This window comes from Stylophora pistillata, chromosome 4 (assembly GCF_964205215.1).
Source record: "Stylophora pistillata chromosome 4, jaStyPist1.2, whole genome shotgun sequence".
Lineage (NCBI taxonomy): Eukaryota > Metazoa > Cnidaria > Anthozoa > Scleractinia > Pocilloporidae > Stylophora > Stylophora pistillata.
In genome coordinates, this window is record NC_142522.1 from 37,057,755 (window position 1) to 37,075,951 (window position 18,197).

At 38.2% G+C, this 18,197-nt stretch overlaps 1 protein-coding gene across 1 annotated transcript; it reads left to right on the forward strand.

The window, feature by feature from the left end:
- Window positions 1-842: 842 nt before the first annotated feature.
- On the forward strand, window positions 843-15,100 carry LOC111328840 (potassium/sodium hyperpolarization-activated cyclic nucleotide-gated channel 2). The gene is made up of 8 exons (XM_022933374.2): window positions 843-2,137; window positions 4,680-4,904; window positions 6,533-6,734; window positions 7,743-7,892; window positions 10,372-10,590; window positions 11,840-11,986; window positions 12,166-12,406; window positions 13,881-15,100. Exons 1-8 carry the CDS (start codon window positions 1,335-1,337, stop codon window positions 14,243-14,245), a joined length of 2,352 nt encoding a protein of 783 aa, XP_022789109.2. The 5' UTR covers window positions 843-1,334; the 3' UTR covers window positions 14,246-15,100.
- The last annotated feature ends 3,097 nt before the right edge of the window (window positions 15,101-18,197 follow it).

The following is an 18,197-nucleotide window of genomic DNA, read 5'->3' on the forward strand; positions in this document are numbered from 1 at the left end:
GTCAGTGTCATATCGCATGCCTTTATTGATCAATCTTTTTTTTTTTTCGACGCGCACGATGGAAGCGAAACACAATCATCACTGGTTCACAAGGATAAGAAACACTAAAAAAAACATCTAGACACCTTTGAAGTTTGAATAGGAATCTCGATCTAAGAAAAAAAAACACTCTCGCCTATAATGAACAAATATTATGAAAATGTTGACAAGAAGTTCGACGCAAATAAGATCAGAAATGTAATAAGAATTTATCATTGACAAAATTATCCAGCTATATATATCTCTATAACGCTGACCACCGAGACAAATTATCATCGCACTGAAAGGAACTTAATTAAATTATCATTTCCTAACTCATTTAGCATCTTCGACTTTGGAGAACTATGCTTGAAGGGGAAATAAAAACAGTGATGCCTTTGGAAAGCATTAAAAAACTGAATATATAATTTAAGCAGGATTGTCGACCTCGATTCTAAAATCTCTCCATTACCCGGACAAAGTTCAATGTTTCTTGTGACGTTAAAATCGTTTTAAAACTTTAATTCTTTGTCTATTGTGCTCAAGTTAAAAGGATATGGACGAGGTTTGTGATTGGCAGTTGGAAAATTTGATTTAGTTTTCCATAACAATGTCTGCGGCCTTCAGAGTAGGCATGAAAAATAACTTCCGTGCATCTGAGAAAACTGAATGAAAATAGGCAAGGTGTAGCGCCTAAAAGGTTACAAATGATTCAAAAGTTCGTATTTTGAATACTCTTTCAACAATTCAATCCAAGCAAAACTTTTGTATTGGCTTAACTTGCTTCTTCTCAAATCCCCTTGTGCGTGTAACCAACGGCTTTTTGTACTGACAATGAGAAAAAAATAACAATAAAGTCAAATCTAGGCGCCCACACCACATAAATATTGTTTGGATCATTTGCAATTTTACAGCGGGCTAGAGGTTAAATGCTGATAGAATTTCATTCCGTAACGTGCGGTTGATACTTTTCATTTCTTTCGATAGTATTGACTGGCTCAATCGCACGTTTACTAAATTTTCTCCATTAGAAGCACCAAACCATTATTTTCAGTGTACTTTCTGTGATGTCACAATCACCGTTCACACGTCATGTAGAGTTCACAAGGAAAAATTCTACATTACCACTGAGATTGGGAATCGGGCGCCTTGACGCATTGCGCCGAAATTATCTCGAAAGAAGAATTGCGGGAACTGCGAAAAAATTCGACGAATTTGTTTCCATTTAAGGGAATGAATATTTTGGGTGAATACGTGAGCAGTGAACGCAACGAGATTTACGGCTTCATCTTTATCTGCCGAGGAAATGAAAAGAGATGAGTGAATTTCCCCCGCGTAACGATGAAAAAAGCTCGCAGAAAGAGGAATGTTGTCCTTCGGACGCAATGCAGTCCGATATGGCACACAAGGAAACAGAAGTGGCAGCGACAGAACAAATTGAGGCCGGACAATCTTCGCTGGTCAATGATAAATCCGACGATATCGATACTTCGCCAAATGGAAAGAGGACCAGTGAATCTTCTTACGGAACGGAAAATTCTGTGTTGTCTTCCCATCAGAGTCTGCAAGCGTTGCAGGCGTTGAACAGCGTAAACGCGCAAGAAAGTGATGAAACACGAAGCGTGGAGGAAATAGAGATAGGCTTGTATGATGAACAAGGACCATTAAATGACGTTGCAATTGAAGAAGATGATCACGGAAGCATTCGAGAATGCGACTCTAGTTGCAGTAGTCCACTACTAAATGGCCATGTTATTCATAATGATGTTCACATCACAACAGATGAACCGCAGGAAACTCATTCAGGGACAAGTAACAAGCAGCCGAAGGAAAACAGAAGATATTTTTCACTATTCTGTAGAAAATCCCGCACTTCACCGTCAAAAACGAACAGGTCCAATGGAGATGTAATTATTAATGTTGACGTCGAAGAAATTTCTATCCATGAGAGTCCGCGACCAAAATCGAAATCCTATTTGAACGATCGTTTGAAAGGCTGGTTTCAACCTATGGACAATAAAATGAACATGAAGGTTTTCGGGAGTAGAAGAGCCTTGGCAGACGAACTTGTGCGCTACAGTAAAGTGGGTTGGATTATACATCCGACTAGTGCATTCAGGTCAGGGAATAATCATTGTTTGCAAACTATGTTATCATTTTGTTTTTGCCCTTTAGTTTATTTTGTCCCTGATATTTTTGATACCATTTCTGTTGAACTTAAATGTTCGTTCGTTTTCTCAACCAAAGAACTTACTTTACTGTCCTTAAATGATAAAAACAGGAAGTTTCTCACTGAAACACTTTGTTTTTTAACTATATTTCACGCTGAATAATGCAAAAAAAAAAATCACACACTTTTTTTTTCAAGGGTTGGACTTGTCACGTCGAAACACATGTATTTCGCCACTGACCCCACAAAAACCTCAGCCCCGATAAGAAATAACTAAACTTCGTTAAAGGAATTTCATTCGCTTGCGATTCGCTATGCAGTGATTACTTCATGCGGCTGATTTCCGTACTTCTGTCTCTGGGTTAAGTTTAAATTTTAATGAAGTTCTATTTGCGTACGTACTAGTTCCTTGATTACGGTTTTTTGCGTATGCAAATCGAAATAGTCACTTAAAAAACCTGTGAAAACTCTATGTCCTCTTTTGTTATTTCTTTTTCACTAAGGTTTTTAGGTTAACAACAGTCGCAAACAGATGATCTTAAATTCTTTTATTGTGACTCATAAAAGTTTTTCTTGCCTTTTTTTTTTTCTTTTTTGACGCTCCACCAGAATCAGGATTTTATAAAAAATTTTAAAAAATGTATCCGCGAAGTAGGTTTCTGAGAGCTATTGATGAATTGTTTAACGAATTTCATTTACGGTCAGGTAGAGATTTTATGAAGTGATGATTTATCATATTTAAATCTTTAGGTCATATTGCCAACAGGATAAGCTGTCAAATAGCCTTGTTTAATTAACGAACCCAAGGAGTCGAAACGTTTCGAACAGTCACTCAAGTAGATTGCGAATCGCTCGTGCGGCGGATGTGAAATATTTACCGATTTCAAAATGCCATTTATCTTTAAATGGAATGAGGTTAATTTTCAAGAGGACAAAGATATGTACAGATTGTTTAGTCTACAGGAAAAATTAAAAATAACATAGCTCGTGTGACGATTTTTTCGTGTTTTATGGTCATATTTCATTTGGAAAAATATGATTTACGCTCAACTATCGGCTGAGATTAGCTGAGATTACAAGCTTCTTCACTAAGGTTTACTCCTCTCGTTATTTGGTCGTTTGTAGTCAGTTGTGATAACACACACTGTATCCGCACTTGAGGAAAATCATTGCTGTTGATGTAAAGCGCAGAAGACTGCGCATTATTGAATAAATGATCGTGAAGTTTCGCAAAAAGGTGTAAGTTGTTATGGATCATGATTGTTTTTAGATGATTCCCCCGCTTCGATCACCCTTTTCTGCAGGAGTGATATTTTCTCTCATTTTATACTTTCGTTACAGTGTATTCTTTACTAAAAGAGCCTTGCAATCTACCCTATACATGTAGCCTGTGCATGCACTTTGGAAACGGGGGATTTAAAGTTCTGGCTAGGTCTGAGACAAAAAATTCATTTTCATGCTGAGAATGGAATGGAAGGGACCGTACAAAAGGTTTTCACCGAAATCGGTTAACGTTTCGAAACGTCCAGATTTCGCATAACGAAAGAAAAGAAAATCCCGTTTGGCGGAAGTTCCGTAACCCTCTTTGCTCTGGAAACGAAAAATTATTCATGAAGTGTCCATTTTTAAACTGTAAGAGAAAGAAATGACACTCAAGCCTTATTGAAAACTGTCTTTCAATTTATCTGGGTTAGCGCTTCATGTAACAGAACGAAATCTGAAAATTACTCAAAGCACTTATGCCATCGCAGGTACGTTGCTCCGTTTAATTGCCCTTCAATTGTAGCGTAAGCGCATTATTAAACAGAGTATCCATGAAAATTTGAGTGCTGTAAGTTGTTTCCTCTCTTAACACTCTCTCTTTGTATTTTAAAACCTTGGTTGTTTTTGAAGGGATTATTGGTAATCATACTTTGCTTTTAAGTGACTCCGAACTTCTCTAAACGTATGTATGTTTGCAATTTAATACAGGCATTGGGCCTAACATATCTCTGACTGTCCAATAAAAACTGTAATCGAATTATGATTCTAGGAACAAAACCTGCTAAATTTAATCAGTCTTCTCTAAGATGGGGCTTCTAGAGATCTTAAGCATTTCTAAATGTTAGAAGCCGTCCTAACATTTGGTTACAATCACAAGTTTGAGATTTTTATAAACAAGTGGTGGGCTCCCAGAAACCTGAGTTATTTCGGCGGGAAACGCAATATACGACGAGTTTTTACCAAAACATACGGCGTAGTTACAATAACAAGACACGTTAGGTTTTCGCTCTGGAAAGGCTCAGTATTGACTGATAGCAATGAACGAGTGGTAATTGCTGCTAATAGAAGAGTACAGTGATTCGAACATTTCTTTCGTATGTAGATAAAAAAGCGTGATTTCAAGTTCCGTGGTTGAAATCGTACTAAAATCTTAAGATATACACAGACAACAAAAGTTCCCAACTTTTGCTTTGACATTTATAGTAATTTTGATCCTTTTAATTTTCAGGCTCTACTGGGACCTTATGCTTCTTTCGCTGCTGATCGTGAATATGTTCGTTCTTCCTGTGGCGATTGCTTTTTTCAACGACGATATGAGTCCGTCGTGGATTGCTTTCAACAGCATTTCCGACGGAATCTTTCTCTTGGACATTGTTCTGAACTTTAAAACTGGTGTGCTTATTCACGGCACACCGAACAAGTTTATCCTTGATCCGAAGAAAATCGCGATACGGTAAGTGAAATTTATGAATTTCTGGAAATTATTTTTTCTCAGCCTAGCCGACATTTGTTTTTCTGAAAATTTGTTTCACCACTATGATAATTTCATATGAAATATTAACTCTGAGGGAGGGTCATTTTTACTATTAGCAATCTTTCTGGATATTCAAGATAACGTGTTCAATTAACAAGTCAAACACCTCCACTGCCAAACAACAAGTTCCCCTTTGTATTTTGATTACCAAACCACGCCTTAAAAGTTTAATGATAATATAAGTAAAATGGGCTCAAAGATTTTTACCCTTCAGCCATATGCACGAAAAAATATTGTGGCGCAATTGTTTGGCACTACCTATTATTCCCAGTGCACCCTTACCATCAATTTTACGTCTTTCTTTTCGGTTTCGAAACATTTTAGCAAAAACCGCATTCACTGACTTGACCCGTTTTACATAAATTTTAATGCAGAGTGTCTAATTTGATTCATCTGTGAAACATCCGCCCATATTTTATGCCAAAATAAGACTGAAAACAGTTTTTTCAGGGGCATGCCAAAATTGGCAGCGTGCTGTCTCAGTGGCATCGTTTGTTACTGTGGTTGTTGTTGTATTTTAACAGAACTACCTATTAGAATTTCGGAATTTTTAAAGAGTAATTTTCATAATTTAATTTCTTTTTCTCCCGTCCCTCCTTTGAATGTTTTTGTATTCAAGCCAGCTGCGACGCGCATGTTCCCATCACTGAGCCAATTATGTCCAGAGAGCTTGAATTATCTTGAATCTTAAGCTCGCACTAGTTTTTAGTTGTTTGCTACCTTAAGCTTGAAGCTGTGCAGAGTTTAAGACTTTCGAAGGCTCGCTGAACAGCTAACTTCTCGCCATGCATTTCCTGTGGTACAGACAGTCAGAAAGTTCTTAAGTTGACGATCATTTCCTTTATTCTCATCACCTTACTGTCTGATTTCGTAATGCTACTGTAAGAAGAAAATAGATTTAAATCAATCTTGGGAGTTAAAGGATAAATTGACAGAGATTGGACTCAAATCTCACTATGGCCCACTTTCTTGGCACTGTAAAAAATTTTAGGGCCGGCTAATTACACGAAGTCTAACCCAAACCACGGTTTTACGCAGTCAGAAGGCCTCAGGCTTTCTCTATAGGAGGTTTGATTCATATCAAATTAATTTCCTTTCACTGTTGGCTCCGACCTCTTGACGCAGTTAGAATGAGCTTTATTTAACCAGGGAACATAATTCAGCAGTCTGTTCTCCCAGGTGTCCCTCAGGGGTGTGGCAAGTCATTTTTGGCTTGTAAGCTTGTCCCATACCTCGTAAGTCTTGTGAAGCCGGGGAAGGTATATATATTCTAAGAAAAAATTAACATTCCGAGAAAAGTTTGTAAGCCCGGGTTTACTGGCTTAAAGGGAGCTACGTGCCTGTAAATAATAGTTAATATAAAAGGTTCAGATAAAGTGAGGACTGTTTTTATGACGCGATTCTCTGTCAAACAAAGTCTAAACTTTATTCAAATAATCCGACCTTAGACTTTGAACTTTAAAAGGTAACGTAACAGTTACTAAAATTTATTGCAACAAATATCCACGCAATTCCTAATACGAATTACAAGTGGTGTCTTTTCACAGGTACGCCAGGACATGGTTCCTTATTGATCTGATTTCTTCGTTCCCGTTTGATTACGTCGTTTCCTCGGCGACAAGCTCAGGTTCCGGACGATTGTTGAGTGCATCCAGGGCATTGCGCATTCTGCGCATGGCAAAACTTCTCAGTTTATTGCGCCTGCTCAGAATATCACGTCTTGTGCGTTACGTCCATCAGTATGAGGAGGTATGTGAAATTGTCGTCGTAGTCTTTATCAGTTTTGTAACTCGTAGAAGTTATGATGGCCTTGACCAAGCAATGTAAGGACCCCGGACTCCAGCTCTGTCTTGGAGGACAGAGCTGAATAACGCATACGCATGCGCCAGGTTTTGCCGCGGAAACACGGATTTTGAGTCGTTCGCATGGTCGATTTCCTATTCTGTTGCTTCGAGGCGTCGTTTTCCTTGCCGCTTTTCTTTTACAGAACAACCTCCAAAAATTTGGTACAACCCCTTAAAATTTTCAAAAATTAATTTTCTCATTTAAACCTTTGGAAATAGGAAAGTGCCTTCGACGAAAACAGAGTTCCTCAGTTTTAAAGGTCAACCTTCATTATTTTCCGCTAATTTCGCTAAATTTTAGACCTAGGATACTTGAGCCCGCGTTGTTGACCGCATACCCGCTGACGTAGCATTTCATTATTCAGCTCTGTCGTCTTGGAGTCCTTGTGTTTTGCTCTGGCAAAAAATCTTTCACTTACATGTGTGCGCAGCTGTGGAATGGATTACCTACAAGTGTAAAACTGGCCAATAATATCAACCTTTTTAAGAAGCTATTGAGAACATTAAAACTTTAGCTGCCTCTCCATTTTATACTTGTATTTAAGTGACTCAATTTTATTGTACAAACTTAATTTTTAATCTTAATTTTAAATTATTTAAGCTTTTGCTTCACCATTTTATACCTGTATTTAAGTGACTTTGAATTTTACTGTACAAACTTAAATCTTAAATTTTAATGCTAATTGTTAGTTATTTCAATTTCTAATCAATTAGGTCTGACAGTATGTATTAGGTTTTTTAGATTCTTAATGTTAGAGGTGTACGTATTTTGAACGAGCTCTATGAGCTCCTTGACGCTACGTGGGTAAGTAAAGTATTGATTGATTGATTGATTGATTGATTGATTGATGGGCTTCGAATTTTTTGACCATAATCTCACTTTTTTCTTTATATCTGGTGTAACTTCAAACAGGTTTTAAATGTGACTCGTTCAGTCATCCGGTTCGTAAATTTGATAAGCTTGATGATGTTGGTCGCGCATTGGAATGGTTGCATGCAGTATCTTGTACCAGTCCTCAACGATTTCCCGGCGAACTCATGGGTTATGAATCATGGCTTACGAGTAAGTATAGTTCTCAATTTAAACAGAAGTCTTTGAGATGATTGGCAATGAGCTGCAGACACAGAAAGAGGACCTAAAGAGCGAAGATTATTAATTCCACGGCATCTTTCTGAAGTTAATTAGTTGTCACATTATATTGAGAGAGAGAGAGAGAGAGAGATTTTATTTCCAAGCAAATATCAGGTGGTTATTACTAGGCTGGCTTGCAAATAGCGAAGAGCAAGTCGCGGCAAGCCAGACAATTGAAAAGTAATTTTACACAATTTTACATAGTAATATTCACAAACAATTACAACATGACAGAGGAAAGAGGAAAACTACAGACTAAAGAGACTAGAGACTAAACATAATTACAGTTAGAAATTAACCTTCCATCAAGTATTAATTAAAGTATTAATTAAAGTATCTATTTCGCCTTAGGGGTCGACTACAGACTAAACATAATTACAGTTAGAAATTAACCTTCCATCAAGTATTAATTAAAGTATTAATTAAAGTATCCATTTCGCCTTAGGAGTCGACTACAGACTAAACATAATTACAGTTAGAAGTTAACAATGTTCATCTTATTAATTAGAGTATCTATTTCAACATAGGAATTTTCAGTTTCTAGAATTTCGGTTAATTTTGTTCTAATGGATTTTTTAAAAGAGTTCTTGGATAAGTTTTTAAGACTAGTTGGTATCCCATTCCAGATTTTAACGCCAACACGTGAAAAAGCCTTACTTTGAACATTAACCGCAGATTTTTTAGTATAAAAATGCTCAGACGTTGATGAACGTGTGCCGTAAGAGTGAAAGCTAGAAATTTTAGAAAACAAATTCGAAATATTACTTGGTGCAGACGTAGTATTGATGTCGTACATTAGATTAGCAATTTTTTCATAATATTGGAATTCTAGTGGAAGAAGTTTTGCTTTCAAAAAAAAGGGTATTGTATACTCCCTTACTGGGGCAAAGTGGATAAGACGGAGTACGCGTTTTTGTACGACAAAAATACTATTTAACAAGGTCTTAGATGCAGTTCTCCAAGAAGTTAATCCATATACGTTATAAAAGGTGCAATGCGGGGATTTATAAATATCAAGAAGAGTTCGATTAGGAACTAAATTTCTTAGCTTAGCAATTAGACCGACATTTTTACTTAGTTTTGTTGCAAGAGTATAGATATGGTTTTTCCAACTTAGATTTTCATCAATCAGTAACCCAAGATATTTAATGCAATTCTTATGCTCAAGAGTAACATTCTTATTTTCTTCATTGTCAAAAATATCAATTTGTGGCTGGTACTTAAGTTTTTTTTGGTATGGGTGAAAAATAACAAAGTTTGATTTCTTTCTGTTAAGTGTAAGTTTATTTGCGGTTAGCCAATTGAATAGTTTGTTAAATTCAATATTTACAATTAATTCCAATGCCTTGAGATTTTTGTGAGAGTATAAGACATTAGTATCATCTGCAAAAAGAAAAAAATTAAGTTTCCTGGAGCAATATTGTATATCATCGACATATAGCAAAAAGAGGAGTGGCCCTAAAACGGACCCTTGGGGTACACCACAGCTAGCTAGTTCTTTGTTAGAAATATACGAGTTAATCTCAGTTGTTTGGGTACGATTAGTTAATTATGAGGAAAACCACTGATTGACAATTCCTCGGAAGCCATAATAATTAAGTTTCTCAAGTAATATTTTATGGTCTACCGTGTCAAAAGCTTTCTTAAGGTGGATGAACACTCCACAAGAAAAAATTCTTTTATCCATATTGGTACGGATGGATTCCACCATATCAAGTATAGCATATTCAGTTGAATGTGCTCGGCGAAAGCCATATTGGGATAAAGATAATAGTTGGTGTTTTTCTATGAAAACTTTCATTCTATTGTCACATAATTTTTTAAAAAATCCTGTTGAAGTTTGACAGTAATGAAATAGATCTATAGTTGCAGGCATCTGTTTCATCATCAGTTTTGTAGATGGGTATAACGTTGGACATTTTCAGTTTATATTACCGATGTCAATCGATTTTACGGGCCACCGCCATACAGGAGACACTGATGATCCTAAATTGTAAATATCAAACGTAAAAATTTCCTCGAACAAAGAACCAATATAGGGAACGGAGACTTCACTGAGCTTACCTTTATCACTGTGAGCCCCAACCAAAGCGCCAATTTTAATAACTTGCACAACAAAAAGCCGCGCGAGCGTAACACTTAGTCGAACGCGCGTACTTTTGTACTTTGCTCAAACCCTCAGCAGACAACTTTCAACTGATTTTATCGTTACAGCAATGCGTAAAAGATCTATGAAAAAATAAATTTCATTTCTTCTGTCAAATTAACGAGAATAAATGAAATGTTGTCCGAGGGTTTGAAGTTCTGAAACCAAAACTTTCACCGTCAACGAGTCGAAGAGGTCACTCCTTCCTTTCCTCTGCACGCAAACGATTACTTAAGATTTATGCGTTTCCTGTTTTTCGTTTAGGACAAGGCATGGACGGAGCAGTATTTATGGGCTCTTTTCAAGGCTTTATCACACATGCTATGCATTGGATATGGAAGACATCCTCCAGCAAATATCCCTGAGACTTGTGTTACAATCACCAGCATGATGTCTGGTGCCACGTTTTACGCGCTTTTTATTGCTTATTCCATTAACGTTATCCAAACCATGGATTCACCAGGTCGACATTACAAGGAAAAGGTAAGAGACATCGACTGAACCAGATGTCCATTGATTAAACTGAATGCATCAGTCGTTGACAAATAATCAATAGTGACTCACCAACTCAATGACTGACTGATTGGCTGATTGATTGATTGACGAATTGACTGACTCACTGACTCACTGACTGACTTGCTGACTGAATGACTGATGGCTGACTGACTACTGACTAACTGACTGGCTGACCGAATGACTGACGGCTGAAGGACTGAAGGCTGACTGGCTGGCTGGCTGGCAGACCGGCTGGCTGGCTGACCGGCTAACTGACTGGCTGGCTGACTGGCTTGCTGACTGGCTGGCTGACTGGCTGGCTGACTGGCTGGCTGGCTGGCTGACTGGCTGGCTGGCTGACTGGCTGGCTGACTGACTGGCTGGCTGACTGGCTGGCTGAGTGGCTGGCTGAGTGGCTGGCTGGCTGACTGGCTGGCTGGCTGACTGGCTGGCTGGCTGACTGGCTGGCTGACTGGCTGGCTAGTTGACTGGCTGGCTGGCTGGCTGGCTGGCTCGCTGGCTGGCTAACTGGCTGGCTGACTGATTGGCTGGCTGACTGGCTGACTGGCTGGCTGGCTGACTGGCTGGCTGACTGGCTGGCTGACTGGCTGGCTGACTGGCTGGCTGACTGGCTGGCTGACTGGCTGGCTGACTGGCTGGCTGACTGGCTGGCTGACTGGCTGGCTGACTGGCTGGCTGACTGGCTGGCTGACTGGCTGACTGACTGGCTGGCTGGCTGACTGGCTGACTGGCTGGCTGACTGACCGGCTAGCTGGCTGACTAACTGGCTGGCTGACTGGCTGGCTGACTGGCTGACTGGCTGGCTGACTGATTGGTTGACTGACTGGCTGGCTGACTGGCTCGCTGGCTGACTGGCTGGCTGGCTGGCTGACTGGCTGGCTGACTGGCTGGCTGGCTGACTGGCTGGCTGACTGGCTGGCTGACCGGCCGGCTGGCTGATTGGTTAACTGGCTGACTGGCTGACTGACTGACTGACTTCTGATTGATTCATTGAGTGATTGATAACTGATCGTTTGATCCATTACCCATAATACCGTAGGCTGAAGTAACGATCAAATAATTATTTTTTATTGAATTGGATTGAAAGAAATTGCGTGAAAGACTAAACTGGTGAGTGCTCATAACTGACTGACCTACTGACTGAATAAATGACCGGAGCCATTGACATGAAAACGGTTGGTAATTCAAATTACAGTATATTTTTTCTTACTTTTAGATCCAAAAAATTGAAGAGTATATGGCTCACAGAAGACTACCTGTTGGTCTCAGAGACAAAATCACTAAATATTACGAGCACCGATTTCAAGGAAAACTTTTTGACGAGGAGAAAATTCTGTCTGAAGTTTCTCGACCATTGCGTAAGGTAAGAATGAAAACTGGTTCTCAAATCAGTAGATTGCCATGCCACGCAGTTCTTCTTGTTAAAGAAGAGATAACGTAAATCAGCATAAGAACGATTTCGGTTGAGGATGCCAATAACGTGTTGTGTTCAAGGTACATTAGCTATTTCTTTTAATCATGTAACGTCTCTCTCATCGTCAGGCAATTGTCAATTACAACTGCCGAGAACTCGTCCGCGCAGTTCCATTTTTCTACGATGCTGATCCAGATTTTGTGTCAGCCATTATAACAAAACTTGACTTTGAAGTTTATCTGGAAGGTGACGTCATCATACGCGAGGGGGAACTGGGAACTGAGATGTATTTTCTTAAATCCGGGGTAGTGAGTGTCTCTTGTGAAGGAGTTGGCACTGATGATCTCTCCGATGGAGCATATTTTGGAGGTGAGTAGTTCAGTGCGCTGTCGGTTAGGAACCCCTCCTTACCCGGTTTCAATTGTTCGAAGGGTGAAATCAATGAATCTTTGCTCAACCAATGAATCTTTTGCTCAACCAAACCTGATCATTTTACTTTGCTACTGATCTACTCTTAAGGAAAAATGGAAACTTCAACCTTGTGAGCAGGAGACAATTGCGCTAATTAGTGTGTGAACAGGAGACAATCGCGTTAATCAGTAGGATCATGGCGTTCATTAGAATTCTTTGCACTACGTGAACCTTTTGTGCTATTTGCAATCGACCATTTTCGTATATATTAGTTATAGTTTAATATTCTGTTCGTATTAAGTCTTTTTTCATTCGTCGGAGAGTGTGGTTCGCTTAAGGTTTGGCCTGTAATCGAGTGAAATAGAAATAAATTTTTTTTTCCTGGTGAACACCTTGTTCAACAAAACCTAACCATTTTACTTACTTTACTGCTGATTTACTTTTATTATAGGCTGCTATCTATTTATATGACCTTTACGGTGTCCAACTAGAAAGATTTTGTTACTTTGGACACCGTGCACCTCTCAAACTTTTCTTTATGGCCAAATATTACTTTTATTCTTCTCTCTCTCCTATTTTTCATATAAATATTAACTTCCATTAATAGTGTGAAATAAATAAAAGTTAAAAAGTTCCAAGTTCAAAGTTCTTTATCCGGTGGATAGCGCAGAACGTTTGTTAAAACTTATCCACAAGGTATAGCGATTTATCCGTTGGAAGGTGTTATCTGCCCTTTGAACAACTAAGCACGGGCAGCCAACCTACCATACTCGTTATCTCTTCTATGATGCATAGCGAGTGGAGTGGGTAGCCTAGCAGTGTACGGTTGTAAAAAAAAAAGGGCAAATAAAAACAAGAGCCTTTTTTTTTGTTAATTTTTAAACTAATGGTAGATTTTCCACTCTCGTTTATCTTAAACTTATAATCTAATGATAAAATCCTCCAATTTCGGAACGCTGAGATACGTTTGCATATTGACGACTGTATAATTCCACCCTACGTTGGATTATCTTTATCAGAAGGCTTAAAGGAATGATGATTCCATCTTTTAGCTTGATCATATCTGTAATGCTTTTAAGTAATCCTTTCCTGCCCTGGACAGTAAAATCATTAAAAATTTATTACCGCTTAGTTGTCCAAGGGCGAAAACACTATCCAATGAAAAAATCGCCATCCAGTGGCTATAAAAAGACTGTGCTATCTACTGGATAGGGATTTATCTATTGGATAGCCATATTCACCCTTTTAAAAAAAAATGGGGCCAGGTGGCCGGACGCTAATTTAAAGATTATCGAAATCATTATCCCTTCATTTTGCTGGCTTATATCTCACAGTATATTTTGTCCGTTCACCGATTGAAACGGAATTACCTAAATTCGAGCTTTGACGAACCTCTCCGCTCATTTCATTTTGCCACTGATCCTTTTTCCAGAGATCTGCCTTTTGACTCATGCAAGACGCACTGCAACCATCGTAGCAAAGACGATGTGCGACATATTTATTCTACACGCAGAAGATTTCAGAGAGGTTGTGGAAGAATTTCCAGAAATGCGACACGTTATGGAATCAGTGGCATCGCAAAGATTGAGCAGAATGGGAAAATCGGTCGACTTTTCAAACCCCGGTTCTCCTTCGAGAGAGTGTTTGCTTGCCAAGCCTCAAACCTCGTTGTCCAGACGGAGCAGTATTTGCTGTAGCTGTACGAACTTACTTCAACCGCGAGAAAATAACCCGGAAATTGTCATCACTAGAGAGGTTTCGTCTGATGATGGCACGATTATTAATGTAATAAGTTAGAGAGCTTTTTTTATTGATTGTCGTAAAATCAAAACCAATATTATAACAATAACCATTCAGAGGGAAGAAAAATACCTTCAAGAGCTCGAGCTGATGAAAACTCAAAGTAAAAACAGACAAATCGCCTAGATCGCGGGAAAACGCGGGCGACCAAATTGTGTCTGGTTTTAGTTATGCATCTGATTGGTTGAGATAGTGACGTGAGATTTCTAGACCAATTACGGAGCGAAGTAAAGAGAAGCTAATTCAATCGGATTGCTTTCGACAGTCAACTGAAAAGTGCTCCAAGATCAGTTCTTGCAATTTAATTTTCGGAGGTTTACCTCTCGATATTCGTGTGGTGGTTTTTGCACCTTTTTCCAACTGTTATAACGAGGTTTGAGGGCGTAGAGCTAAGCGAACAATGCTGCTTCGAACATTAATCAGCCTGTGGCAGTTTTTCACGTAGTTTGCTCTGTCATAAAGAATGGTTGTGCAACGAAATAAGCACCATATGACAAGCAAGCGATCAGATGAACTTATTGAAATTTGAAGGCGTCTTAAAGCGAAATTTTGTGGTCATTCTAAAGATTTTAAAATCAGCATTAGCTTTTTTCCTCACAGAACCTGTTCTTTTTTTAAAAAAGGCAACAGGTCCTGTGAAGTAAAAATGTTTCTAGATGGCAGACTTTGCATACCAATTTTTTCTGTTTCTCAATTTTGCGAGAAATTCATGGGTTCTCCTAAGGTAAGTCATTTTAGCGCTATTTTAGCGTCGAAAGGAATCATATTTGCCAGAAATGAACGCCTAAAGTTTTATTTGTGACTACAGCATCTGATTTTACAGAGAAAAATATTAAGAATAAAATACCTGCCTCCCGGTTAGCTCAATGGATAGAGCGCTGGACTGTTGTGCGGGAGGTCCAGGGTTCGAGCCCCGGCCGGACCAACACTCAGGGTCTTAAAATAATTGAGAAGAATTTGCTGCCTTTCTATAACATCAAGAAATGGTTAGATATTCTAGTCTTCTCGGATAGGGACGAATAAATGGAGGTCCCGTCTCCTGCAGGGTTGGGGTAGGAGATGTTAATTTCCCACACACGAGATTACTGTGTGATGGATGTCCTCCCCTGGGGTGGGATGGGTTGGATATTGGGCGCACTTAATTTGGAGCCTCGCTCTGTTGTGCGACCCTCACCATACTCTGGTGAAAGTGATTAAATCTGCCCAGAAAAAAAAAGATTCTAGCATGATCGTTTTTGACTCAACAAAGTTGATGATACTTCAGCTGTTGGTCTAGTGGTTCGAAACCACGGATACGCCTAAGTGTTTACGATATCATTTGCATGGCATTTGAATGGAGGCAGCGTTTGCATGATCGCTTTTTTTTACAGAAAAAGTCGTGTTGGTAACTACACATTTCAGCTTGTTTCACCCAAGGGAATTAAATTTGGCAAGGATAAACCATGGGGTAGTGAGTTTCCGCACGGCGTTAAGATCGTGAAAAAAAAAACGTGAAACTAGAGACGCCCAATATTAAGTGGGAATAACTTAAATGCAGCATGAAAATATTTTGAAGCTGCCAAACTTTTAAAATGTCCTAAGGGAACCAAATGCGGGTAAGTCTATTTAGTAAGTATAGTTTATTTAATCACATATTTTGTCTCGACTTTCACATCCGGGAAAGTTTTCTTCATTGGATAAATAAAAGTGCTAGATGAATTTGTAATCTGCACTGTTCACAGATAGCTTAACCTTACTAGTCCAATCTTTGTTAGCTGATATGCAACACAACATGGCTTCATGAGGATTCCACCCCGTTCCTCTCAGATGTGCTGGTTGTGCGCTACCACAAACTGAACTATGAAGTAACGCTCGAAACGTCAGCTTTTGTAATCATTACGGTGGCCAATTTACCATTTCAACTTTGTTGATCTATCCAAATTATGAAGTAACATGTTGGGAGCGGAACGTATTTTATCGTGATCTTCCTTCAATCCCACAATAAAAGAATTCTGATAATGATTTATTGAAATAAATTATATTTGCCCTGCACATGATAAACACATGAAGTATGATCCTCGAAGGTCCCATAAGTTTACCGTGTTCGTAACATCTTTCTCTCAGACTTTTACTTTTACCTTCACTGAAAGCAGGGGTGAAAAGCGTTTTGGTTTTAACGTATCCTAGGCATTTCGTTCAGTTTGACTCGGAACAGTTTTACTAAAAAACGATGTGTGATTGATGAAGGCACTCAGAAATGGTAATACGGGCGAATTTCCGGCAGAGTAATACTTAGTTCTCGGTATTGAAACGACCGCCATTTTGTCTCTGTTATCTTATATGGAAACAGTGAAAAGCGAGCCGAGCATGCGCATTTATTTTACAACGTGTGCAGAACCTGCCTCGTAATCAGAATGAGATCCCGTCGTATAAATGACGACAATATTGTTATCTTCGCACTCATTTTGTTAAGTTAACGATAATTGTTCTATATCACAAAAGCAATGTTATTGATTATATATAATGTACGTAGGTTGATACAGACCTTTTGAAGGGAATTATTAGTTGTTTTTCTCCATTACCCCACAATATTTTGATAGATAGCAAACATATTTTGACATACTATCAATTTTTTCTGGTCTGTATCGTAAACGTTTCGTTGATGAAAATCTTGCTGTCAAGTTCCTATTATCACTGGAAAGCCAAGTAATTAACCAGCGAAGGAGGATTACATAAGTTGGTGTTGGCGTAAGAAGAAATCACCTTGTAGCTAAGAAAACATTCATTTCCGCTCATTGTCATCTGTATGACAATTTCACCGCGCAAGTCAAACTAAATTGAGCGTGGTTCTAAACCTTGAGTATTTTGTTACAGCATCTGCTCCGCATTCAAATACAGGCTTTTCTCGTCTGCAAGGACCGTTCATTTATCGCAAACTAGAGTTGCTTTGAACGAAAACTAATATGTGTCTTTGTGGGCCGCCAATCTTCAAAGATATATGATTCCATTCTAAATATTAAAAAGGACAAGCAGTAACGGAGACAGACATCATTTATCGCTCAAGGTAAAGCGAATTTCCTTCAAAGGTAGGGAAAGCTTTCCTTTACATAAACATTGTGGCGGTTTTCAAGGCGTCTTCTTAGATATAAAAGAAGCTTACTAATTCTCCAAAGTTATATCATGAACACTATTATCATTTCTGAGGAAGCAGAACACCAAAATTACTTTTTTTTAATACAAACAGACAACTCTCTGATCTCAACGTTCACATAATCAAATGTATCTCGTTAATGTAAAAAACATCTCTTTCACGTAATAAAATAACACAGGAGGTAGAGGGTAATTTCGCCACAATTCTCTTTCGTATGAAAAAAAAATCGCGAGTATCGGTCGGAGATAAGATATCAATATACAGTAACGATTTCAACCAGGAGAATCGGATGGATTATCACTAGTTAACTGCATTTTAAACAACATATAATAATAATATACATATAATAATATAATAATAATATACATATAATAATATAATAATAATATACAGTAACGATTTCAACCAGGAGAATCGGATGGATTATCACTAGTTAACTGCATTTTAAACAACATATAATAATAATATACATATAATAATATAATAATAATATACATATAATAATATAATAATAATATACAGTAACGATTTCAACCAGGAGAATCGGATGGATTATCACTAGTTAACTGCATTTTAAACAACATATAATAATAATATACATATAATAATATAATAATAATATACATATAATAATATAATAATAATATACAGTAACGATTTCAACGAGGAGAATCGGATGGATTATCACTAGTTAACTGCATTTTAAACAACATATAATAATAATATACATATAATAATATAATAATAATATACAGTAACGATTTCAACCAGGAGAATCGGATGGATTATCACTAGCTAACTGCATTTTAAACAACATAT